The sequence below is a fragment of the Eubalaena glacialis genome, chromosome 19 (assembly GCF_028564815.1).
Source record: "Eubalaena glacialis isolate mEubGla1 chromosome 19, mEubGla1.1.hap2.+ XY, whole genome shotgun sequence".
Taxonomy (NCBI): domain Eukaryota; kingdom Metazoa; phylum Chordata; class Mammalia; order Artiodactyla; family Balaenidae; genus Eubalaena; species Eubalaena glacialis.
Window position 1 is genome coordinate 46,135,352 of NC_083734.1, and position 27,066 is coordinate 46,162,417.

General features: G+C 36.3%; 1 protein-coding gene across 1 annotated transcript in view; it reads left to right on the forward strand.

The window, feature by feature from the left end:
• NPEPPS (aminopeptidase puromycin sensitive) overlaps positions 1-27,066 on the forward strand; it is a 97,689-nt gene that overhangs the window by 63,747 nt on the left and 6,876 nt on the right. Inside the window, exons 4-19 of the mRNA XM_061174615.1 lie at positions 228-349; positions 2,957-3,064; positions 4,324-4,524; positions 4,978-5,074; positions 5,188-5,221; positions 6,078-6,192; positions 9,047-9,211; positions 10,023-10,127; positions 10,555-10,615; positions 12,445-12,554; positions 14,687-14,750; positions 17,233-17,372; positions 19,214-19,348; positions 20,621-20,840; positions 24,867-25,009; positions 26,200-26,256. Coding sequence (XP_061030598.1) covers positions 228-349; positions 2,957-3,064; positions 4,324-4,524; positions 4,978-5,074; positions 5,188-5,221; positions 6,078-6,192; positions 9,047-9,211; positions 10,023-10,127; positions 10,555-10,615; positions 12,445-12,554; positions 14,687-14,750; positions 17,233-17,372; positions 19,214-19,348; positions 20,621-20,840; positions 24,867-25,009; positions 26,200-26,256 — 1,877 coding nt within the window. The remainder of the gene's footprint in view (positions 1-227; positions 350-2,956; positions 3,065-4,323; positions 4,525-4,977; positions 5,075-5,187; positions 5,222-6,077; positions 6,193-9,046; positions 9,212-10,022; positions 10,128-10,554; positions 10,616-12,444; positions 12,555-14,686; positions 14,751-17,232; positions 17,373-19,213; positions 19,349-20,620; positions 20,841-24,866; positions 25,010-26,199; positions 26,257-27,066) is intronic.

Sequence of the window (27,066 nt, forward strand, 5' to 3'; positions counted from 1 at the left end):
TTCTAAGCAGTCATCCTAAACATGATTTTAAGGTTTACTTTAGGATTAGTCTGCCATTTACTTTAGTAAATACTGTATTCTCTCCATTGCCAGGAGGAGTATTTGAGAAAGGAAGGAATGATTTGAACATTGTCAATAGCCAGCTGAATTAGTGTTTTAGGGACACACTTTTGATAACTTGTACTTAATATCTCCATGAAAATGTTTTCATTTATCTTCAATCACAGGTACAGGAACTTTAAAGATAGATTTTGTTGGAGAGCTGAATGATAAAATGAAAGGTTTCTATAGAAGTAAATATACTACCCCTTCTGGAGAGGTGCGCTATGCTGCTGTCACACAGTTTGAGGTATGGTATTCTTTAATATATTATGATCTTAAATTAGACATTCTGACAAAGGTCTAATTCTATTATTTGCGTGATTATTTGAGGCTTAGGTGCCTTTGGCCATAATTGTATTATTGATTTTGGAATTTTTATTTTATATTCAGCCAGTTATCTCTGTTATATGAGAGAGAATTAGGGGTGTGGGCTGGGGAATGATTTTATTTATAACAGTACCACTATTAATTTAGTAGGAAAAGCCACAGGTACAAAAAGAGGTACAAAGTATAAAAGCAATCCAGGTATTTAAATTTTGTTACCTGTATGTCTGTATATATAGTTATATATGGATATATATAGATATAGACCTATCTATTTAAATATAATTTTGTTACCTGTATGTGTGTGTGTATGAGTGTGAGTGTGATTCCAATGCTTATCTCTAGCCCTTTTGAGCACTTCTTCATCCTGGAATGGTTGGCTGGAGTGTGTCTCCAAATGATTTTTTTTTGAGAGGGTATGTGAGTGGTATACTTCCTGAGTCTTTGCATATCTGAAAATCTTTCATTTGCCTTTATACATGACCAGTTTTACTGAGCATGTAAGAGATTTGTTGGGGGGAAAAAGAAAAAAAGAGCAGCCCCTGACATCCAGAAGTTGTCCTAGCACTGAAAGCTAGTCCATGTTGTTTTCCTGTTGGACATAAACAGTATCATAGAATGCCAACCTCAGACAAGGTTACTCCGAGACCATGATAAAGTGAGACAAAACAAGGGCACTTCATAATTTCATCCAAGCATAGACAAAAACAAGTTCACTTTGTTAATCACAAAAGACAAACAACTCTCTCTCTTGGTTAAAATGAGTGACTGCTGCTTCTTTACCAGTTGCAGCTTTAGGCTTGATGTAGTCTGCCCTCTCCATAGATAAATAATGGTTATTGAGATACCCACTCATAAAATTGCCTCCACTTTCTGATAGCACCCAACTTAGAATGAATCCTTTCTTCTTAAATCCTCCTCCAAATCATTCAGCCAAATCCAAAATCACATAATTGTTTCTTTCTTAGACTCTTACTGAGATACCCCATGGTTTCTTTTGATGTGAGTTTTTCCCTTGCTACAGTGAGTAATAAGCCCAACTTCTTCAGTGATAAGAGTGGTACAATTGGCTTACAATTTTTCTCTTTCAAAGGTGCATAAATATTGTTCTAAAGTCTTTCACATCTCATTTTGTCGAGGGGGAGGAGTCAGACTAGAATGTTTCTTCTCTCTTTCTAGGGTAACACATTTTAAAATTTTGTTTTATTTTCTTCCTGATTGCTTGTTAAATTATTTCTTTGTACGTAAAAATTAAAAATTTTCACCAGGTGTTCACTTTTCATTAACTTTTAATAATTGGTGAACCCTATTGATGTTCATATTCAGAGCTTTCTTCAGTGTAGCAGTATTTTCTTCTATTGCATCTTCATCATGGTTTCTGTTCTGATCTCTTCTTCAGGAACATCATTTAATAATAGATTTAGCTCTAGTGTCTATCCCCCAAATGTACCTTTGATTGCTTTTATCACTTTGTCCTTTGGATATTTTGGAAACTTAAATCTTACTATCTATGTCATTCATTTAATTTCCTCTAATATAAATACATTTATTTACTGCTGTTGCTCCTAATTTGAATTTTTCTGTGCATTTCTTTCTTTACACTCTATTTACTTTTCCAAATGTCTTATTTATTCTTTTTTTAAACATCTTTAGTCTTATTTATTCTTTAGTAGAATTCATAATTTATTTAGTTTCTTTGAGAGTGCAATCAGCCATCTTATGTTTTTCCTTGGAGAAATCCTTTTTCAGAAGTATGTGCTTCCTCTACCTTTGCATATTTTGTTACTTCTTTTTAAGATACAGAATCTTGTCAATGGTTCTATTTCTATTTTATTAAAGATTTTTTCTTTTATAACTGATATTCTACTGCACCACTAGTCTTATTTTGCTTTAACAAGTTTGCTCTTTTTTATTTTTAAAGAAAGAATGAGATCTCTTTCAAAAGGTAGGTCAAATGGTGACAGTTTTATGTGTTGTATATGGAAGTGCCTTTAAACAAATGACCTGTTTGGAACTGATACAGCATCTGTCTTTATTCCTATTGCTACCATTCCAGATAAAGAACAAAGCACATCAAAAATTCTGAAGATATTTTTATTTTTATTTTGAAATCAAAGCCAGAGAGGCAACCAGTCATATTTTCCCATTGTTGAATCCTTACAGTAGTATACTGTTAACCTTCCTGTGCTCTGTGTTGTGTTGACATTATAGATAAAGCCATTTGCCTTTAATTTGAAATATTGAAATATTTTAATAAAAACAAAAATATAATTGTCAATTATTCTAATACTATAAATTATTAAGCTCTATAGCAGACCTAGTTCTTGGATAATTGCTGATGTGGCAATGATAGTAAACCTTGTGTTTTCTTTGTGGTCAACGCCTAGCTTGTTGCCTGGCACTGAGTAGAAAATAAATATTTGAAAAAGTGAATGAACAAATGATAGAAAGAAAGAAATGTCTGTTATTTCATGAAATAGTCTGGTAGGTTAATTCTGTGATATTTTATATTTCATATTCTTTTCTTAAGGCTACTGATGCCCGGAGAGCTTTTCCTTGCTGGGATGAGCCTGCCATCAAAGCAACTTTTGATATCTCACTGGTTGTTCCTAAAGACAGAGTAGCTTTATCAAACATGGTATGTTTGTGTTTGTGAGTATATTCATATTTTGAATAAGCATTTAGCATATTTAGTTTGCTGATTAGATGGGATAGCATGAAACCACCCAGCACAGTGCTTGACACATAATTGGAACACAAATGTTAGTTCTCTTAATTTCTGAAAAGCCTTCTTTTTCTTTATTGCCTTATTTGGGGAGTTTCCCCCCTCCTGGAAGAAATTCTTTATAAACTATATTAACAAGATCATCTAATTCCTTCAATTTGGAAATCTAAGTAAGAAATGAGTTTAATAAATATTACCTGAAAGAAAAAAAATCTGATATTCTTATTAAATGCCAAAAGATATAGCCACATAATGAAGTGTATTTAGGTTTTTGGCTGATTGTATTCTTGGAATGTGCTCCCTTCACTGATGTCGTTGATCCTCATTCATAATAGAGTAAGCATTCACTACTTGAAGTGTATTGTCTAAGACTGCCTTACTTAAGACATAGAGTAGCTTGTGGCTTATAATAGGAGTCTAGGGAACTTGGAAATGCCTGCTGCACCTGAAAATAACTGGCTTTTGCCTCCTTTATTGGTGGAGAGAATTCCATAGATTCTCTTCTCAAATATTCTCAGAGAGGAAGCTAATATATTACACTGAAATGTTCATTTACAATTTAGTATGAATGAATTTATCGGATCAATTCTTGAATAAGTCTTACTTGGAAGAAAGAATAGAGAGACCTTGAGGAAACTGAGAGCCTGAATAGGAAAAAGAGGGAGAACACCAAAGGGAAATTAGGGGACTCCAAAGGTAAAGTGGAGATTTTGTGACAAATTTGTTTAGAGCCAGCCTTGGTACAGAGAATGCTCTAAATCTAGAAACCTGTACCCTTTGAAATGTCTGATTCCACAATTACATTTTATTTTCATAAATATTTGTTGTCTCCTTTCCTTCATTCACTTGAAAAGTATTGAGGTCTTAAAACATCCCAGTATCTGGCATATTAATGGGTATTCAAGAAAAGTTGCTTCTTTTTTCTTACAAATCCTTGGAAGTTTTAACACTTTAGGCTCCAGTTTCTTAGTGTGAATGCTTTATCAGGTGACTTTCCTTCTTAATAGGAAAGATCTTGACAGCATAATAGCACTGGATGAATTAGGATAGAGAAGTAAGCAGTGCTGGAAAGGGGGAAGAAAAGGCCCCAAAGCCTAGAGTTTTTGGCTAGTGTTGGCTCTAAGGTATTTAATGTAAATCTGTTAAATTTTCCTTTTTTTTTTTTTTTTAAGAATGTAATTGATCGGAAACCATATCCTGATGATGAAAATGTAGTGGAAGTGAAGTTTGCTCGCACACCTGTCATGTCTACGTATCTGGTGGCATTTGTTGTGGGTGAATATGACTTTGTAGAAACAAGGTCAAAAGATGGTGTATGTGTCCGTGTTTACACCCCTGTTGGCAAAGCAGAGCAAGGAAAATTTGCGTTAGAGGTAAATGTACTTGAAGAGGATTGTTCCAACAGTCCATAACTCCAGGTTGGGGAATTTACATTTCTGATCAATTATTAGTACAATTATTTATAATTTAATCTGAAATTTCATGTACTACTTTGGTTTTACTTTTAATAGAATCTGGGAACTAGCAACTTTGGTGTTTTATTAACATTTTACAAGATAATGATTAAGAAAATATTAGAGTAGAATTTATTTACCCAGAGAGTGGGTGGGAAAATATGTAATTATAGTTTTCATACTGAATTATAAATAGATTAAAGTTTGGCTGACATACAAAGCTTAGGGCTAAAGCACTCTTTGGAGGTGGGGCTCCCCAGGGTTGGTTTCTAGTAACTTGAGATACTTGGCTTGCAACAGGATTCCTTTGTGGATTTCTATATGAATGACAGTAAGATTTATCAGATGGTTCTTTTGTCTATACTTTTATAGGTTGCTGCTAAAACTCTGCCTTTTTATAAGGACTACTTCAATGTTCCTTATCCTCTACCTAAAATTGATCTCATTGCTATTGCAGACTTTGCAGCTGGTAAAGTAAATTTCATTTTATTGATGAATTGTAATAACTTTTTTTGAATTTTATGATTTTTCAAGAAGAAGTATATATAAATATCAATAAATGTTTATATTTATTTTATGAAGGTGCCATGGAGAACTGGGGCCTTGTTACTTATAGGTATGTTAATGATGTATTACCCTGCCTTATCTTTTTAAATCGCTGATTTCATGAGAGCTTCACTCCTAAGTACAGTTCAGTAGCTTCTGCTTTATGATCTGTCATAAATTTTCCTACCTCCCCCCACTTCCTTGAACATTTCAAGAATGCAGATGAACACCCTCTGGTGCTACTCTCTGGGAGTATAAGATTTTAAAGTGAGCATCTGGCATTAGTAGCATTTGTAGATGTATTTTTGGCTGAGTTTCTCATTTCAGTGCCTTCTCTTCCTTCTAATAGTTATATAGTTATATATCCAGCTTGAAGAACTTTCCCTGATTTAATATCTTCTGGCCAAGTTTTTACATGTCTGTCACCACAATACAAACATGTAGGTTGTATAATTTTAAAAGCAGTGTCTGTAAACAAGTTTTTGTCTTCTACTTTCAGTTGCCTTCTTCAGTGAGCTAAGTTTTGGACAGCCTACTCAGTGTTCTTTTTAGGACTGTGGAATGCATCTTCCCCCCACTTTCTGCTCCCCTTCTTTTAATGGAAGGACTGTCTTCTCTCTCTGTCTAGCACAATAATCCCTAATCCTTTAGACAAAGTTTTTCTGAAATTTCAGGCAGCTGTCCTATAAACAAACTGATAATTAAACTTGTGTCACATCTTTGATCTTCTGTTATGAATTCTATTGGAGTGGTGTCTTTAATCTTCCCAGAACTTTTTCTATCCTGTGTACTCTGAGGAAATGTTTTCTTGACATCTTTAAAGCCTAACTTGACCATCTTATTTACTGTTTGAATCTCCCTCCCCCACTTCTGCATGCCTGCTTTGATTGTAATACTTAAAAAAAAAATTTTTTTTTTAAACACAGGGAGACTGCATTGCTTATTGATCCAAAAAACTCCTGTTCTTCATCACGCCAGTGGGTTGCCCTGGTTGTGGGACATGAACTCGCCCATCAATGGTTTGGAAATCTTGTTACTATGGTATTTAATATTTTTAAGTGCTCAAATATATTTATTTTTTTCCTGCTGCACCTTTTTTTGTCTACATAGTATTTCAGGTTTGGCTGGAATGTTGTACCAAAAAAGTAGTTTTTTGATTGAAAAACTTTATTTTAAAAGGTCCACTTTGAAAAGTGTTTATCAGAATATTCTTGTTGATCAAAAGCATGTAGATAATCTTTATTCAACAGAAAATACTTCCTAAAGTGTTCTAAATACTGCCTGCAAGTGGGGGAAGTCATGATACTAATTTGGGTGAAAGGAAGAGATTCCACTTAGGTAGAGAGATTCCATGCAGTGAGATTCAGACTAACTGTAGTTTCTTGTGTCATATATATTATGTAGCTCACTAGCTGTAAAGTAACCTGATAAATGACAAACTATCCTTGATTAGGTTGAAATGTTTTTAAGGGTCATTTTCTTCATTTCCTGAAATTTTAAGTTGAAATTGGACAGAAATGAAGGCAAAGAAACAACAGAATAACTGTGAAGTATATTAAAATTTCCAACTGTCCTATTGAAGTTCTTGTTTATTATAATGTTTGCAGTGAATGATCTCTGTCCTCTAGTCTTGACCTTTCCCTCTTACTCTGAATAAGTACTATCTATAGCAGCCAACTGTGTTAGAGCTTGGGAGCCCAGCGTTTAATAAGTGAACTAGAAGTGCCTCTGCAAAGAAAGAGCTGGAGATTCTGGAGCCAGCCAAATTCCCTGATGGCATTTTAGGCTGCCAAAGAGCAGAGCCCAATTTGGATATTAGTTGAGTCCACATGTCACAAAAATAAGCAAGAAAGGAAAACATTTAGCAACTCTTACATATTTGAAAGAGTTTCTAAAGAAAGTCAGCCCTTGAAAGTAAATCCTGTCCTTTTTGCTTTGGATGTTTAAAATTTTGCTTAGGGGTAAAAAAAAATTTTGAAATATAATTTTATGCGGAAGTAAGTATACTAGTACCTGTATTCAATATGTCAGAAACGTTCTTTTCTCCTAATGCAGCAAGTTTGTTGCTACCAAACAATTTTTTTGCTCAGTGTTGAGCAGACTTTATTTTTTATGATTTTATTTTTAAACTTCCAGTAATAAATTTTAGTAGGGGAAATGTGTGCATTCTCATTTTGCTTTTAAACAGCTTTTTACTGGATTGGAGCAACTTACAGTTATTAGATGTCAGTTGTTTCATTAACCAAAATTCAAAGGCTTAGAGGTAGTTGGAAAATTACTAGGTTTGTACCAGCTTATCCCAGTGGAGGCTTTTAGTTAAATAAGTGCACAAAGCATATAGACAGATAGCCATTTATCAGTTGATATTGAAAATATTTGATCTTTTCAGAATTTTAAAATGCCCTTTTGTTTTTCACCATTGCATTAGTCCTTTGTCCTGAATTCATATAGTATTGCTTTCTTTTCATAAGAGATTTAATCAACTTTTTTTTTTTTTTTCTAATGAGTTAATTGGATTGAGGGTTTATTACTGTGATATCAAAAACATTCAGTTTGGCTTTCAAATTGAAAAGGACTATTTAAAAATAAAAAGGTTCTGGGGCTTCCCTGGTGGTGCAGTGGTTAAGAATCTGCCTGCCAATGCAGGGGACACGGGTTCAAGCCCTGGTCCAGGAAGATCCCACATGCCGTGGAGCAACTAAGCCCGTTCACCACAATTACTGAGCCTGCACTCTAGAGCCCGCGAACCACAACGACTGAAGCCCATGTGCCTAGAGCCCGTGCTCTGCAACAAGAGAAGCCACAGCAATGAGAAGCCCGTGCACCACAACCAAGAGTAGCCCCCGCTCACCGCAGCTAGAGAAAGCCCGCGCGCAGCAACGAAGACCCGAAGCAGCCAAAAATAGATAAATAAAATAAAATAAGTTTAATAAATAAATAAATAAAAAGAGTTAGGCTAGGCTTGATGTAGTTCAAAAAATAAAAATAAAAAAAATAAAAAGGTTCTAAAAGGACATTATACTATCCTGTTACAAGCCAGTCCGTACACAGGCATACACTCCCTGTTCAGGGTGAATCAGGTCCTCATCCATAAACCAAGGCTTTGAATCTGCACCTCCATGGGCAACTGGTGATTTTGTTTCCAGTAGAACTTTCCAAGCTACATAATTCCTCCACTGACAAGTGTTTTGAGACTTAATCAACTTTAATGAAAATTAGATTGAAATCTCTTTCTAAAAAGTTGATTTCTTTTTCAAAAAGTTGATTTTGTCTGTGACCCATTATATTCTTTGTCCACTCCACTGTTAATTCTTATTAACAGATGAGAATTTTATATTTCGTAAATGTTTAAACACCATGCGTTACTGAACTACTTACTGCCATGACATTTCTGTTAATTTCACATAATTCTTATATAAGCAGTACTGCTTTTCTGTTTATCTAGAAAGTTTAACTTTTCAATCAACAATGATTTTTCCCTGTCATTATGGAAATAGTTTCCAGTTTTCCTTGTTTGGTCCTGATAAGCTTTCTGTTTTTTTTAAGAGAACTGTTTATTAAACTAAATTTTATATGACAGTGTAGGCTCTTGCCTATATTTACGCGCTCTCTTCCCCTTTTCCATATTTAGGGTGTTTTTCATCCTCCTTCTTCCTCCTTTTCTACCTTTAGTACCAGAAAGTTACTTAGCAGTGGTGATAATGCTAGTGTCACCAGGTTGGCCTTTCTTGGCATTTCTTTTGTTCAGGGATGTGAGTTATTTACTAAATGTTTTGAAATGAATTTCAGTTCATTAAGAGCTTTAGAGTATAGTGGAAGGGACATATGAGTTTTTTAAATTAGTGGAGTGACAAGCATCTTGTTCTCTTTATATATTTCCATCTTTTGTTTTTAGGAATGGTGGACTCATCTTTGGTTAAATGAAGGCTTCGCATCATGGATTGAATATCTGTGTGTAGACCACTGCTTCCCAGAGTATGATATCTGGACTCAGTTTGTTTCTGCTGATTACACACGTGCCCAGGAGCTTGATGCCTTAGATAACAGCCATCCTATTGAAGTGAGACATAATTTTCAGTCATTGGCCTTTGCTCTCATTTTCAATAAAATATATAATTTGTTTATAGAGGTACTTAGGACTCTGCAAAGAAAATTGCATGGGTGATGTCATTTACTTCTGTAGTTTATATTTCCATTCTTGAAATTCTAGCAATACTAAGTTCTAATTAAGTTTCTTTTTAAACATCTGTGATCTTTGTAGAAGCAAGTGCTCTGTACCCATAAGCATTCACTAAATAGATTTTTATTGAATAGTGTGGGGGAACCATAGCTGTTGGGTAGTGTGATTCTGTTGTTTCAGAGAGAATTCTGAACATACTCTTTATTGTTGTCGTTGTCTGTTTTTATATAAATATTTTAATTCTTTTGACTTACCCTGTCCTTATTTCAGCTAGTTTATCTGTATAAATTTTGCCTCTAAAGAGCTAGGCTTAGAGTCTACTTTGACATATTTAACCAGGGTCCTATGTAACTGTAAGCCATTACAATTAGTGCAAGAAGTCAAATGTTTTTCATCTCTCCCTTCCTTACCCTCACTTCCCTACCCACAAAGAGATCAATAGTGACTTGCCTCCCAGCAAAGCAGTGCCAAGATTGGAACCCAGGTCCTAAGAGATGATGGGGATTGTGTTACATATTCTATTTTATTAGTATTAGTTATTAAATCCTTTTAAACAATTACACATTATGAGTCACCTAAAGGCAAAAAGTATCTTATGATTTAGAAAGGTTTTCCTAGAAAGCTTTTTATGTAATTCAGTATTACAGGCTGTCTGCTTCCTGTCATAACCTTGAATCACACTGTCTGCTAGGTCAGTGTGGGCCATCCTTCTGAAGTTGACGAGATATTTGACGCTATATCATATAGCAAAGGTGCATCTGTCATCCGAATGCTACATGACTACATTGGGGATAAGGTAAAAAAGCAATTTAAAAAATCTTCCATTCTTTTATGGTGAAACCATAGAGTTTTGCATGAAAAAAAAAAAGTTTGATTTTATTTAGGTTAAGTTCCTAAGTAATTTTTCTAGAATCTATAAGGATAGTACTCTGGCTTGTCTTTATTTCTTTTTATGCTGATTATTTTGGTCTCTCAGATGAATGATGTTGCAAATATGTTTTGGGGGTTGGTGGAAGTCTGGTATAAAACTTAAAAGCAAAAGTAGAAGGCAAAGAGTATGCATTTTTAAACACAAGGTAGTAGACATTAGGGGGATACATGTGTTTTAGTAAATCTAACAGTCAAGTAATTTGAGTAAATTAGTTTTTGAGTACTATGTACTCAAAATATACTATAATTCTGAGTTCTGACTCTCCTGGATTTTAAAAATTGTGTTTTCTCAGGACTTTAAGAAAGGAATGAACATGTATTTAACCAAGTTTCAACAAAAGAATGCTGCCACAGGTAATCTTTAATAGCTTGAGATAGAAATGGAGAGAAAGTGTTGGCATACTCTCCAGAGTGTGACATTTTATTTTTTCTAAATACTTAATTTTCCATGTGATGGATAGGAAATAGAGTCGACTTATTTGAAGATGTGTTACATCATGGATCAACAGCATGAATCGGGACCTATTATCCTTTTGGTCATCCTCCAGTAGTCTGCTTTCCACAGCTCAATGTTTTGCCACTTTAAAAGAGTCTGAAAAGTTCTGTTTACTTTACCAGAGCTTGTTCTTTTTGATGATTTGTGGGTTTTGTTGCCCTTCGTTGACCATTGACCATTAAAATAGCTGCAAATTAACCATTTGTAGGAGTGAACTTGTGGAACTACAGATTTTCAATGAAGTAAATTCTTAAGATTTTATGATGGTCTATTAGATATTAGAATATGAAGCTGAGTTCCTTAGTGAACAAAAATAGTTTAAAAAACAAGATTTGTGTAATGTCATTAGTATAGGTCTGGGGTGGGGCCCGAGAGTCTGCATTTCTAACAGACTCCCAGGTGAAGCCAGGGCTCCTAGTTCATGGGCGGTACTTCAGCTCACCAAAGTGTAACTGGTACGGGGTGTACCATGTAACTTTTTTTGGTTTGTTTTTGTTACTTATGAAAGACAATTGGCAGTTCAAATACATTCTGATATCATCCATGGTTTTTATCCTCTTGTAGCAGTTGTAGTGCTCTCTGTCTACTGTCTCCGCCCCTCCCGTAATTTATGCCTTCTTGATCTCTCCCCTGGAATTCACTACTAATTTACTACTTGCCTTCTCCCACTCTCTTCAGTTTCATCTCTCACTCTGAGGCTAGCTAGGGTTATCTTTCTAAAGTGAATATCTAATTACATCACGCTACTGATTAAAAACACTTGAGATGCCACATTCCTTTCACGATGAAGTCTATACTTCTTTGTAAGCCATACAGTCTTGAACGGTTCAACCCCTGCCTACTTTTTTAGCCTCATGGCCTGTTACTCCCACACATGCGCCTCTGTCTTCAGCTTATTGAACATATTGCTGTTACTGACATTTTCTGTCATTTCTTATACTTTCCTCTTTTTTTTTTTGGCTGTGCTGCACGGCTTATGGGATCTTAGTTCCCTGACCAGGGATCGAACCCGGGCCCACGGCAGTGAAAGCTCAGAGGCCTAACCACTGGACCGCCAGCGAATTCCTTTTTATTTTCCTCTTTGTACCTTTATTCTGTCTACCTGGAATGCCCTTTTTCCCTCTGTCTAAAGAACAACTCCTCTTCAAGGTGCAGACCAAAAGTTTACCTCTTGTGAAGCCTTTATTCTTTGGATTTTTCTTTCTCTGTTCTTGCCCCTGTTATAGTATGTACCACATTGTATTGTTGTTTTGCTTATTCTACCACCAGAGTTGTTTGACCATATGGGTCAAAAACAGCATCAGCATTGAGTATTTTTTAACTTCTGTTAATTGAATGGGTATAATAGTTTTAAGTTTGTGAATGATTGTTTAGTAGTGACCTTGAATATGTTTCCATTTGTTTGTTTCTGTTTCTTCTTGTTTGAACTCACCTGTTTGTCTTTTGTTTATAACTTGTAATTTTTTAATAAATTGGAACAATTAAGAACATCTTAGAATATAAGACCATAGAGTTCACTTAATGGGAAGGCAAGGGGAACGTTAATTTGGCCTACTGTTCCTGAACCTGAAAGAACCACAAAATTGGTCATTGTTGCAGTGCCAAGAGTTATATAAAATTTCTGGTTTGTTTAGGAAAATAAAAATGCAAACATTTTAGATTTTCATTGTTTGTATTTATCTTCTAGAGGATCTCTGGGAAAGTTTAGAAAATGCCAGTGGTAAACCTATAGCCGCTGTGATGAATACCTGGACCAAACAAATGGGATTCCCTCTCATTTACGTGGAAGCGGAACAGGTAAACTTATAAAAAGTCCTTCAATTTTTCTGATATTGTATTAAATGAAATTCAGTCAGTGTTATCAAATTTGCTTTTCTGTCCTTTAAGTATTCTAGGTAAGATTTAAGCCAGCCCTTATACTCTTTTCTCAATGATTTATTATGTCTATACCAAACAGTTTGCCCCCATGTCTTTAAAATTATACATGCTTATGGTAGAAAACAAAATTTTGTCTGCCCTTACTGTCCCCAAGGAAAACACTGTAACCTTGTTGATATAGTTCTAAAATCACCAAATGAGGTTTATTCTGAGAATGCAAGTTTGGTTTAATATTAAAAAACAGTCAATGTATTGACTCATAATCACTACATTAACAGAATCAAATTAGAAAAACCACATAATGACCTCACCTGATGCATAAAAAGGATTTGGTAAAATTCAACACCCGTTTATAATATCATTCTTTAAAATTAGTTTTTAATGTTGGATGGCATTGTGATTTTGATTAGAATTGCATTCATATTAGTTGAACTGTTATCTGAATTGAGACAGGTGTAGTTCAAAATGAGTTGTCCTCGAACAGTACTGAGAATTACACATCAACCTATAATGCATACCAGAAAGTTTGTCTTAACTTAGTTTAATTGTATGAAACTATGAAATCATTCTCTTAAATTTCTTTGCCATGGTTTTATAAGCTCCATAGGGAATTAATTCCATTCTTTTTTAGGGAGGAAGATTCGTAGCTCTTTTTTAGGTATGTGTTTGTCCTTGTGGTTCTGCATTGTCCATGAAGCTAATATTTTACAAAGGTTCGATGTGGCAATCTTAAATAAAGTATACACATTGGAGGACCTCTCAGTTAGATTGGCTGCAAGAATTTGAAAAGGCAATTTAGGGAACACAATTAATCATATTTGGTGAGAAAGGATATCTAAAACTTCAGTGAGCTATCATTGTGACCATTCTGTTTCTTTCTAGTTTATCAGAAGAGAGGACACTAATACCCCACTTCCTCCCAATGTTATTGAGACTCAGTGAACTTTTCCATCAAGCTACTTTCAAGATCTTACTTTTTGTGCATCTTTTTTGTCTCCAAGCACAGCCAAACTAATCCTCCATTTTACATTACAATAAAAAGCCTGTCTATGACTCAACTCTTTTACAAATAGGAGAACTCTGCAACATTGTATCTTGATTATGATCTGTATCTCACTTTACAGTCCCTAAATTTAAATATTTTTGCTTTATTTCTGAATCAATTTAAAAGTCACCTAATAACTTTTTCAAGGAAATCTGTGTGATACAAAATTAATCAGTGATGTAGTATCAGTATTTAAGTTCATTAGTAGTTTCTTTATGGCATCAAAGTGGCCATTGCTTCCTCACTCAAATTTTTTAGTTTTTCATTTCTGTCTCTTGCAGTCAGTTTATCCCTTTATAAACGTCATTGACCCAATTTAGTGTTTGATTTAAGTGATCTGAAAATTGTTGTATCTTGCATTATTTAAAATGTCTAGGGCATAGTAACAAATGATAACTAAAACAAAAGGTTGCATATTGTTGAAGTATTTTTTTAAAAATATGTACTTGCCTTTGTTGCTTCTGGCTTTTTAGTTTTTTGAAGTACCTCCCCCCGACTTTTTTTTGTGTTTCATTGCAAAGCTCATCCTTTGAAACAAGGTGTGTGCTGCTTTCATGTATGTCAGTTGTTCTAAAAATGACTTTGGATTCTGAATTCAGAATTTGAATTCTGAATATTGAGTCCACATGCTAATTTAATGTTGCCACTTTTTGGAAGTAGAAAAGGCTGAAGACATAACCTTCCTCCATAAAGGTTTAACTATGTATCCTTTTTGAAAACTTTAACACTTTGAAGTTCTTATCTGGATACATATCTCCTCTCATGAGCAATATTTCATGGAACCTGGCCTTTAATTTTTAGAGTATTGTTATTTTGAGACCTTAATGAGAAATGGTGACTTTTCTTCCATTCTGTAGTATCATGCTCTTTATCACCATTGCATTTTGTACATTCAGGAGCTATTTGGCTATATGGTTTCACCTCTACTTTGTCACAGAGATGTCGTCCCCTCCAAAGAATAAAATGTTGATGCTACTACAGCTTTTGTTTTGTTTTGCTTCTTTAGATGGAAGATGACAGACTACTGAGGTTGTCCCAAAGAAAGTTCTGTGCCAGTGGACCATATGTTGGTAAGCAAATGGCTATGAGTGGGAGCTGATCAGTGAGTTTGGATACCATACCATAGTGTTCCAACTAATAAGAAATAATTATCCATTTAAAAATATTTTTAATAGAATTAAACAGAAACAAGGTAATGGTAATAGAATAAAAACGAAATCTAGGAAATCAAAACAGGAGATTCATGGGGTATTTGTAGTATTGTCATATTCTTAGATTTTTGAGAGTCCATGTCTCTGTGTGTTATTGGGGGCTGTAATGAATGAAGAAGTATAGGAACACTCAAGAAGTGATGTCTCTAACCTTAATCCCTAAAAGAAGACTCGGTATGCATTTGTGTACTAAGTCTTATGCACTTGTGTACTAAGTACATTTGGTATACTTGTGTACCAAGTGTATACATTGTGGCTAATTTTTTTTGTTTTAAATTCTTGGGTGTAGTAAGTAACTAAGCAAATAAATAAAGCCCAATGATTATTTAGATTTATTATGTACCAGTCATTGTGCCAAGCACTATAACTGACCCTTATTTTATACTCTCAGCAACCCTATTAGGTAGGTCATATTATTTCTGTTTACAAATAGGGAAGCTGAGGCATAGCTAACTAAGTAAGTTAAATTGTGCAAGATCACCTATATAATAAGTCAAAGAGTAGGAATTCAAACAAAATAGTTGGATTATATAAGTTTATAATCCTTAAGTTTATACCCTTAACTATCACTCAACTCTGCTTTTTCAAATATTTCTACATGACATTAGACTCTTTTTTTTTTTTTTAATTTATTTTCGGCTGTGTTGGGTCTTCGTTGCTGCACATGGGCTTTCTCTAGTTGTGGCGAGCGGGGGCTACTCTTCGTTGCGGTGCGTGGACTTCTCACTGCAGTGGCTTCTCTTGTTGCAGAGCACGGGCTCTAGGCGCGTGGTCTTCAGTAGATGTGCCACTTGGGCTCAGTAGTTGTGGCTTGCGGGCTGTAGAGTGCAGACTCAGTAGTTGTGGTGCAGGGGCTTAGTTGCTCCGCGGCGTGTGGGATCTTCCTGAACCAGGGCTCGAACCAGTGTTCCCTGCATTGTCAGGTGGATTCTTAACCACTGCACCACCAGGGAAGCCCGACAATAGACTCTTTTACCCAGGGAATTAAAGATGAATTGAAAAATCAAGAAGTAAACTGTTTTTCTGCACCTTTCTCACTTCCTTTAAAATAGTATTTCCCAACAGGGGGAAGGGTATATCAGAATCACCAGTGCCTTTTCATGTTCCACCCACCAAATGATGATGCACTCTACTAGGTTTAAGAGGTACAGCCTTCAACCCTTTGCCTTCCTTAGCATTGAGAGTTACTCTTAATAAATGTCTGACAAGTGAGGTGACATGTTTATTATCTAAATAAATAGTGTCACAGTTGCTGTTTTCTGGACATATCTGCAATCTGCATAGTAGGACTGACAGGTTTTGCAGGTCTTTCCAATACTCTCTGACCACTATAGGCATTATTAAAACCTGAATTATCCCAGTGTCAGGAGGGAATTTTCATTTGTGGTTTAGCCTGATAGCATAAAGCTATATAACTTACTAAGATAGTTTCATTAATGTACTGGGCAATGACTCTCTTCTGTTTGGCATCTTGATGCAAAAATCTATATTGCTGTATAATACCTAAGAGAGCGTATGTATTTGCCTTACAAAAGCTTTGGCTTTTAGATGTGACTCCTCAGTGTTCGAATCCAGCAGCTCCCAAGGTGTATCCTGTCTGTCGCAGAAATAAAATCAGCCCTTCAGTTTCTCAGCAGTGTATATACCTGTTAAGAATTGCACCTTAGGGCTTCCCTGGTGGCGCAGTGGTTGAGAATCTGCCTGCCAATGCAGGGGACACGGGTTCGAGCCCTGGTCTGGGAAGATCCCACATGCCGCAGAGCAGCTAGGCCCGTGAGCCACAATTACTGAGACTGCGCGTCTGGAGCCTTTGCTCTGCAACAAGAGAGGCCGCGACAGTGAGAGGCCCGCACACCGCGATGAAGAGTGGCCCCCGCTTGCCACAACTAGAGGAAGCCCTCGCACAGAAACGAAGACCCAACACAGCCATAAATAAATAAATAAATAAAATTAAATTAAAAAAAAAAAGAATTGCACCTTAGAATTTGTTTTTAAGTGCTATGTGAGAGCTTTAACCCACTCGAAATGTCTTTTATTATCTCCTTTGCTCTGAAAAGGGAAAACAACAATTAAATTAAAATTGTTGTATTTGTGATTCTACAAGTAAACACAATGTTCTCTTTTTTATAGGCTATTGTGATTTCATTAGTAAATTCTCTCTTCCTTATTATTATTCAGGTTACCTGGAAGAGTTCATGTACCATTAAAAATGAGCTATTGGCTTAACAATTGGATTCAAGCCCATGCATGGGACACCAGTCCTCTCTCTCTACCTTACCTTCTGTTTCTTCCAGTGAGAAATTATTTTTCAAGTTTCCTCTTTGTTCTTCTCTTGCTTAAGGAGAAGACTGTCCCCAGTGGATGGTTCCTATCACAATCTCTACTAGTGAAGATTCCAGCCATGCCAAAATGAAGATTCTAATGGACAAGCCAGAGATGAATGTAGTTTTAAAAGATGTCAAACCAGACCAGTGGGTGAAGGTGAGTCCAGAAATGACATGGCTTTTTTTTATCTTACCTAAATTGATTTATTTCTTTCATTTCCTTTATGCATTTTATGGCTGGCTCTAAATTCTACTGCTTCATTTTGGACTAGGACTTGAAAAGAAAAAAACATTTCTGAACTTTCTTGTGTGAAATATAGGGCCAACTTTCAAATAGTATTGTCTAGATATTTGCCTTTGTGTCAGGTAAGGGAGTGGTCAATAAGCAATTACAAAGGGATAGGATTAAACAGGAAAAAACTAGTAGTCTATGTATAAAGTCACATTAACCAAAATATTTGTAGTCTTGCAACTTCAAACTGCCCTGTCATTGTAATGACATGTTAACTTCAGTGATGTGTTGTCATTGTGCATGTACAACTATAATCAAGTGAGATCAGACATACAATAATCAGTTTGTGTCACTGAAATGTGAAATTCCTTTTAGCTGGTGTTTTAAAGCCATTTCACAAAAATAAGAGTCAGTAAATATTATTTTTCATTATTCTGTACTCTGCCTTTCATAATGAAAGTATCTATTACAAACTTTTCTCCCAATTATAGGTTCCTAATAGGAATTATACATTGTCTCAGGCTTTTGTGCTTGCAGAACTATTTCTCCCTCTGTTTTAATTTTTTTAATATATTTTTATAATATACCCAGTGGAATATTATATTACCATTTGAAATTACAATCTGGAACATATGTAGCAATATGAAATTTTTCCTGTAAGAAAAAACACTATGATTGTAATTAGGTAAATAAAGGTGTTATTCCTATAGTAAAAGATAAAGGGAATCAATAAAATAATTACTGTATTAGAAATGTGAAGTGACTTAAATTTATATAAATAGTAAAATATTTATATCTTTTTTAAAAAATTAATTTATTTTATTTTTGGCTGTGTTGGGTCTTCGTTGCTGTGCACGGGCTTTCTTTAGTTGTGGCGAGTAAGGGCTACTCTTCGTTGCAGTGCGTGGGCTTCTCATTGCGGTGGCTTCCCTTGTTGCGGAGCAGGGGCTCTAGGCGCACAGGCTTCAGTAGTTGTGGCACGCGGGCTCAGTAGCTGTGGCTCACAGGCTCTAGAGCGCAGGCTCAGTAGTTGTGGCGCACAGGCTTAGTTGCTCTGCGGCAGGTGGGATCTTCCCGGACCAGGGCTCAAACCCGTGTCCCCTGCATTGGCAGGCGGATTCTTAACCACTGCGCCACCAGGGAAGCCCAAAATATTTATATCTTATACTGTCATTTTATCATTAAAATATTTTGCATATAAATATTATCAAAAATATTTTTGACTGTTGGTAAATAGCCTATAGAAAATAATGATAGTCAACGATTACCTCACTCCAAAAATCATATGAAATTGCCTTTTAACTCCATGTAATTCTTTAAAATCTAGGACCTGACAGTTGTTATTCTATTGAGGCTCTGGGCTCATTAGATCAGTATTTGTAAAGGTTTAGTCTTCCTCAGAGATTTTATTGTCCATGTATTTTTATTTTGTAGTAAATGTTTTCTGTAAACTGAAAACCATTCACTGAAATTAGAAATAGAAACTTAGCCACATTATATCCTCCTTTTCAGCCATGTTCTTTTCACTGTCGCTCACTTTGGCTCCCACTATGCCAAGTTTGTTTTCTTTTGCCTCTGTATTCATCTTTGACAACTGATTACTATCTTTATATGTTGTTTCATTTTAATACTTGTCTGTTAGCATAAATGATCTTCGTTGTTTTTCATCCAGATATACTAAAACTAGAACTTCTTTCATACCTACAAAAAATTGATTTAAAAAATAAATGCAGCTCTTTAATAATACCTGTTGGATATCTTTTCAGTTAAACCTGGGAACCGTTGGGTTTTATCGGACCCAGTACAGCTCAGCCATGCTGGAAAGTTTATTACCAGGCATTCGTGACCTTTCTCTGCCCCCTGTGGATCGACTTGGATTACAGAATGACCTCTTCTCCTTGGTGAGCCTCCAGTAGTATGATGGATTTTGTTGATTAAAGGATTTTGTGTTTCCTGGAGTGCCTGACTGAAACATAACTAGAAGAATATAGTTCTTCCTGAAGGTTGAATGCCTTTAGGACCAAAGCAAATGACTAATTATTAATTAACATGGCAAGATTGAACCTATATAATTTACCAGAAACAAATCTCATTTTATTACTCCTAAGCCAGCTTTTTGCAACTATACTTAAACTATCCTTTGTAAGGCAAAAATTCTTTTCAACAGACATAGATATGAACCTTGAAGAAATTTCTCTACTTATGTGTTTTTTTAAAATAATTCAGAGTGATTTATATTTTTCTAAAATAGTGGTTGTACTTTGCAGGGGAAGTCTAGTAGAATTTTTTAACATTCCGTTACTATTCAAATTATAATAGCCCATTAGCTTTAGAATTATATTTATATTTAGCTTTGTTCCAGAAAAAATTTTAAGGAGCAATTAGTAGTATTATCTTTATGACCCCAAAACATAGGTTAGATAATTTCTAGATGTCTCTGTGATAAAATTGTCAGATTCCTCCTAGTGTTCCTTTAATTGGACTTGAAATTTTCATTCCCCTCTGCAGTAACTGGTTTTGGATTCCTCCTTTGTATAAACACAGATTAGCATTGATGCACAAAACCTCACATCTGCTGATTTCATTGCTGAGAGAGACCTGTCCCAGGAGAGTGGTGTGTTTGTGCAGTTGGCTGCTGTAACAGAAGTTCTTTTTCCTAACTCTGTTAGTCAGTTTTGAAAGGACTGAATTTGTAGTGCCTTCCAGTTTGCCTTCTTTTAGAAATGAGTAAAGGACAGGCTGACGTTGACACAGTTTGCAGGTCTAGTTTTGAAAGCGCCTCTGTCAAAAACCAAAGCCCCAACTGTTTTTGCAACTTTTCTGAAAGTATGAAAATTTTCAAAATAAAAAACAATGCCAAAAAAAAAAAAAAATGCCAAGACCCCAGAAACTGAATAGAAATAGGAAGTTAACTGTTTTCTTTCTTTTTCTAAATTGGTGGAATTTTAGCAATTTTTTAAAGTGGCTCTTCTATAAATAGCAAAAAAGTAAGGAATGGTGTCATAATACAGTTTTTATTTTATAAAATTCTATAGTGGTCTGAGCTTATATAGTCTAGTCTCTTCCTTAAGGGATGACTAACTAGCAGAAGATAATGCCAAAAATACATGCTTGTGTTTTTTGTTTTGCTTTTGTTTGAAGACTAGATTAATTTATGTTTTTTCCTATCCCAGGCTCGAGCTGGAATCATTAGCACTGTAGAGGTTCTAAAAGTCATGGAGGCTTTTGTGAATGAGCCCAATTATACTGTATGGAGCGACCTGAGCTGTAACCTGGGGATTCTCTCAACTCTCTTGTCCCACACAGACTTCTATGAGGAAATCCAGGAGTTTGTGAAAGATGTCTTTTCACCTATAGGGGAGAGACTGGGCTGGGACCCCAAGCCTGGAGAAGGTAATGGATGTACTGAATGGGGAAAGAATTGATCAGAAATTGGTCCTTTTTTTACTCAGCTGTGGTTAACAATAACAATAACATCATCTTTGTGTCTGCTGGATGTTACTATGTATTCAGCTAACTAGAAAGTAAGACTTAGGACTTTTAAGCCTCCTGGTGAAGTTACGTGGGTAACCAACATAAAAACAGTGGTGGCTATGTGTATTCGTTGCTAAATATGATTTATGCACAGAGCAAATGGTGGAAATAAAAGTCTTTCACAAAGTTCCAAAGGCCCATTTTTAGTAAAGAAAAGCTAAAGGGAATTTTGGATTATTTTATTTATTATTACCATAAATACCAGGCACCTTATGTACAACTTGAAAAGGTGTTGAGAGACACAGGGGGCCAGTTTTCTGAATTAAAGGAGTTATTTGCTTTCTACATGTATTCTCTCCTCTTTATTTCTGTAATCATGTATTTACTCTTTTGCTGTCATTTAAATGTTGGGAATAGTGATTACAGGGCTTTAAATATAATTATTTTCTACCATATGCTAATAACTGAAGGTGGTATTTCCTCCTGCCCTTCTTGTTCTGGGAGTCTTTTACAATAAGAACAATAGTAACAATTATCTAGAGCTCTATGTCTTTCTTTTATTGATTCAACAAATATTTATGTACCCAGTAAATGCCAGGTACTATACTAGGAGCTGGTGGTATAACAGCGAACAAAAAATCGCCCTGTGTGGCTTACATTCTAGTGGAAGACACAGCAAACAGTTCAATAGATAATATTTTAGGTGGCAGCAAGTATCATGAAGAAAAATACAGTTAGGTAAGGTAGATCAGGAGTAAAAGGAGTAGTAAGCCACTATTTTATGGAGAGTGGACAGGAAAATGCAGGAAAACTAGTGAGGTGATATTTGAGCGTAAGCAGAGACCTGTAGGAGAGAACTGTGAGGATATCTAGTGGGAAAATGGTCCAAACAGGAAACAGCAAGTACAAAAGACCTGAGGCAGAGGCATGCTTAGATGTTCAAGGGATAACAAGGAGGCTGGTAAAGTCAGGACAGAGTAACTGAGGGAGAGAGGAGGGTGGAAGCATATCAGCTCCTATAGAACCCGTGGGACTTTCACGTTTAGTGGTATGAGAAACTCATTTGAGAGTTTAAAGCAGAGGAACATGACTTATTTACTCAGCTGTGTGAAGAACAGACTGTAGCAGGGGAGGCAAAAGAGGAAGCAGGGAGACAAGTTAGAAAGCTATTTCAGTAATCCAGTTAGGTGTTGGTTGCAGGTAGCACTTGTAGGTAGTAAATTCTGGGTATATTTTGAAGGTAGAACTGAAAATACTTGGTGGTGGCCTGTGTGGTGGAGAGAAAGAGGGGAGTCATCAAATATTGGCCTGAAGAACTGAAAGAGTGAAGTTACCATATACAGGGACGGGGAAGACTGCTGTAGAAGCAGATTTGGGTACAAAAGGGAATCAGCAGTTTGGTTTTGGACATCTTAAATTTGAGGTCCTTTTAGACATCCAAGTGGGGAGTCCCATGCCTAGAGGTCCAGGCTGAATAGATACATTTAATGTGTAGATGGTATTTACAGCCATAAGATTGGATGAGGGCACGGCCAGTTGAAGATTTAGAGATTGGGTAGAAGAGGAGGAATCAGCAAGGGAGATTGACTGGACAATAAGGTAGGAGAGACAGGAGGGAGAGGAGTGTCCCAGAAGCCTTAAAGAAGCCGTAGAGAGGGAGAAGTGATCATCTGTAACAAATGCTGCTCTAAGTCAGGCAGAATGATGAAGAACTGATGATTGCATTGGCCAAGTTCTGTGGCGTGGTGATGAACAACACCAGAATGGGAAGAGAGGAAAAGGAGACAGCACTTTTAGACAACTTTTTAAAGGAGTTTTGCTAAAAAGAGGATCAGATAAAAGGGGATAGTCTGGAGAGAGATGTGAGGTCAAGGGGGCTTTTTTTTTTTTAAAGTGGGAGACTTTATAATATGTTTTTGTGCTGATGAAAATGATGCAGTAATAGAAAAATTCATGATGTGAAAGAGAGGTAATTGCTGGAGTGATGGCTGAATAATCGAGAGGAGTCAGGATCCATTGCACAAGTGGAGGAGTTGGCTTTAGGTAGGAATACAGCAGATCCATAAGAACAAGACAGGAAGTATATGGACACAGATGCAGGTAAATTGGTGGATGTTGCACTTTTCTTTCATGATGATAATATGTGAAACTTTGGGGGCTAAAAAACGCCTTTTTGAAAGAGGGAGAATGTCATTAGTTTCCCAGCTTTATAGATGGAAGAATCAAACATAGCAAAATAATAAAATTATTGCCTGTATCAACACAGCAAATCAGCACCAGAATTATAAATTGGTTCTTATAAGAACCTTCACTAGCGTCGTGTTATCTATTGATTTCTTATGGTTTTCTTAAACTTATTTTTTATGGAGTTACTATTTAAATATGGCAAAATGTGCATGTTCAATTCAGTGACTTGACAAATGCATACAACATTTCCATCACCACAGGAGGTTGCCCTCAGGCCACTTCCCAGTCCCTGCCACTCTACCCACCCCACCAACCCTCACATCCCCTGCAGGCAAACACTATTCTGACTTCTTTCACCCTAGATTAATATGGTCTCTTCTAGAACTTTATATAAATGGAATCATATTATATAGTCTGTTCTTTTATCTGGCTTGTCTCACTCAGTATAATGTTCTAGAGATACATCCTTTTTATCGCTGAGTGCTATTTCATTGTATGAATATAGCACAATTTATTTGTCCATTGTGCTGTTGCAGTCCATCAGTTTGTATGCTAGGTTAACTATTTTTTTTTGAGGTATAATCAATATACCACAAAATGCACTCTTTTAAATATACAATTCAGTCTTTTTTCACAATGTTGCACAACCACCAGCACTATCTAATTCCAGAACAATTTCTTTACCCTCAAAAGAAACTCCATACCCATTGGCAGTCACTCTCTATTCCCTGGCAACCCAGTCCCAGGCAACCACTAATCTGCTGTCTCATGGATGTGTCTGTTCTGGCATTTCATATAAATGGAATCATACCCTGTGTGGCCTTTTATATTTGGCTTCTTTCATTTAGTATGTTTTCAAGGTTCATCCATGTTGCAGCATGTATTAGTACTTCATTTCCTTTTATAGTCAAATAATATTCCATTGTATTATATGGATATACCACATTTTCTTTGTTCATTTATCAGTTTATGTATGTTTGGATTGTTTCTACTCTTTGACTGTTATGAATACTGTTATGAACATATGTATACAAGTTTTTGTATAGACAAATACTTTCATTTCTCTTGGGTATATACCGAAGAGTGGAATTGCTGGGTCATACGGTAACTCTGTGTTTAACCTTTTGAGGAATTGCTGGACTGTTTTTCAAAGTGGCCACACCATTTTACATTCCTACCAGCAATGTATGAGGGTTCTAATTTCTCCCCGTCCTTGCCAACACTTGTTATTGTCTCTTTTATTCTAGCCATCCTAATTGGTGTGAAGTGGTATCTCGTGGTTTTGATTTGCATTTCCCTAATGGCCAGTGATAGTTTATTGGCCATCTGCATATCTTTGGAGTAATCTATCAGATTTTGATTTTAAAAATCTAAGATTTCAATGTAATATACCCGGCATACTAGTTCTATATGTGACCTTTCTCTAAATCTTGGGTCAAAATTGCATGATCTAGGTCTGTTCCTTTCACACATAATTCTTATTAGTGTAATTACCTAGATGGAGTGAACATTTAGTAAATCCAGTTGGCATTGTAACTATAGACAGAGGCATCATATTTGCTTGTCTAGTGTGTTAAGCACTTCATTTCATTCTTATTTGATAAATTTAAATCAAGTGTTCTCTCGAGTACTAAGGTAATTGATTTTGTTTGTTCAAGACTGTAGACACGGTATAACACAATTATAAGATATCCAGGTGGCGTATTTGTAAAAATAAGCTTTTTAAGTAGTTCTGTATCTCTTTTACTTCTCAATCAGGTCATCTAGATGCACTCCTGAGGGGCTTGGTTCTGGGCAAACTAGGGAAGGCAGGACATAAGGCAACGTTAGAAGAAGCCCGTCGTCGGTTTAAGGACCATGTGGAAGGGAAACAGATTCTCTCCGCTGATTTGAGGAGTCCGGTAGGTTTTCGTAAAAAAGTACCTTGATTTCTAGGTGACTGCATCATTCTGTGTAGTGTGGAATGTATTTAATAGTAACCAAAAATGACCTAAGTATTGACTCACAAATCATGTCTGATTCTTTTCTTTATTTTTTTTCCTTTATTTATTTATTTATTTTACTTACTTATTTTTTTTTACTTTTTGGCTGTGTTGAGTCTTAGTTGCGGCATGCGGGATCTTCACTGAGGCACACAGTCTCTTCGTTGCAGCACTCAGGCTTCTCTCTAGTTGTGGCATGCGGGTTTTCTCTCTCTAGTTGTGGCACATGGGCTCCAGAGCACGTGGGCTCTGTAGTTTGCAGCAGACCGGCTCCTTCGGTGAGGCGCGCGAGCTCAGTAGTTGTGGTACACAGGCATCTAACCTGCGTCTCCTGCATTGCAAGGCGGATTCTTTACTACTGGACCACCAGGGAAGTCCCCTGATTCTTTTATTTTTTTAAGATATTTTATTACAATTTTTTTTTTTTTTTGGCTTTGCATGGGCTTTCTCTAGCTGCGGCGAGCGGGGGTTACTCTTTGTTGTGGTGCGCGGGCTTCTCATTGTGGTGGCTTCTCTTGTTGCGGAGCATGGGCTCTAGGCGCACAGGCTTAGTAGTTGTGGTGTGTGGGCTCAGTAGTTGTGGCACGTGGGTTCAGTAGTTGTGGCTCGTGGGCTCAGTAGTTGTGGCTCGTGGGCGCTAGAGCACAGGCTCAGTAGTTGTGGTGCACAGGCTTAGTTGCTCCACGGCATGTGGGATCTTTCCAGACCAGGGATCGAACCCGTGTCCCCTCCATTGGCAGGCAGATTCTTAACCACTGTGCCACCAGGGAAGTCCCTCCTGATTCTTTCAATATACACCACTTATGAGGTCTGTAGGCAGCTTCTCATTGATGTCAAGCTTCTCAGTCTGCACTAGGGTACTGAAAGGTGATTGACTATCCGTGCACATTCTCCTGAGAGACTGGTGTGTTCTGCTGTTACTTACTACCTGCCATCTGCCTTTCTGGTTGTTCGTGTGGGCTCTTAGATCCTTGCCACAATTTGTATTAATATGTAATATCCACACAATTTTTTTTGACTTGCTTTCTGTCTTTTCTGAACATTAGAATATTTGGAACAAGATACATTTAATCAGATGCCTTCTTTTTTGTTCCTGTATTCTCTTGTAGGTCTATCTGACTGTTTTGAAGCATGGTGATGGCACTACCTTAGACATTATGCTGAAGGTGAGTAAATTTAGAAAGGGCTCCCATTTTCTGCTTTTTAAGTTGAATTAACATAGAGAGTATGAGCTTGAGTGGTTAAAAAAAAGTCCTGGCAAAAGAAATACATGCTGATATGCATACTGTAGACATGCAAATATTAGGAAACTGTGGGAGAAATATATAATATCTGTTTATCTGTACTACCAATACAAGTGCCAAAAGTCATCTAAATTTTTCACTTTTTTTTTTTACTCACGAATTTATGCATCTTAAATCTTAATACCGAAATGTTAATTTTGATTAAAAAGTCAAGTTCTTAAAACTTTTCCCATCAATGCAAATTTACTTGGGGTTCTGCCCATTTTATACAAAAGGTTTGTTTCTGTGCTTAGAAAAGGGATAGATGATTAGGTGTCTCAAGGGTTTGGTCTATGCCAGTGCCTCTTATGAATGGACAGGAAATTAATTCACTTGCTTTCACAGCCTCTGTAGTTTCCCAGGGTGGTTGGCATATAATTAAACTCCGACTTAGAAAAATATAGGTAAAACTTTCCATGTCCTTATAACGGCAGCGATCTGTTTGAAAGTCCTAATGCTGTGGAACAAGTGCTATCTCCAGTCCTTGTCCGTGCAGTTAGTAGTCTAAGAAATAACTTGACAATCTGGTTGCATTAGAGGTGGAGAGAGCTGATTCTACTTATTACCATTAAATAAAATGTGCAAAATGTGCCCAAATACCCAAATCATCTATCAGACCCATTTATTAAATGATCCGCACTTAGGGAGACAAACAGGATGGGAATGGGATGTGCTTTAATACTTCTACCCTTA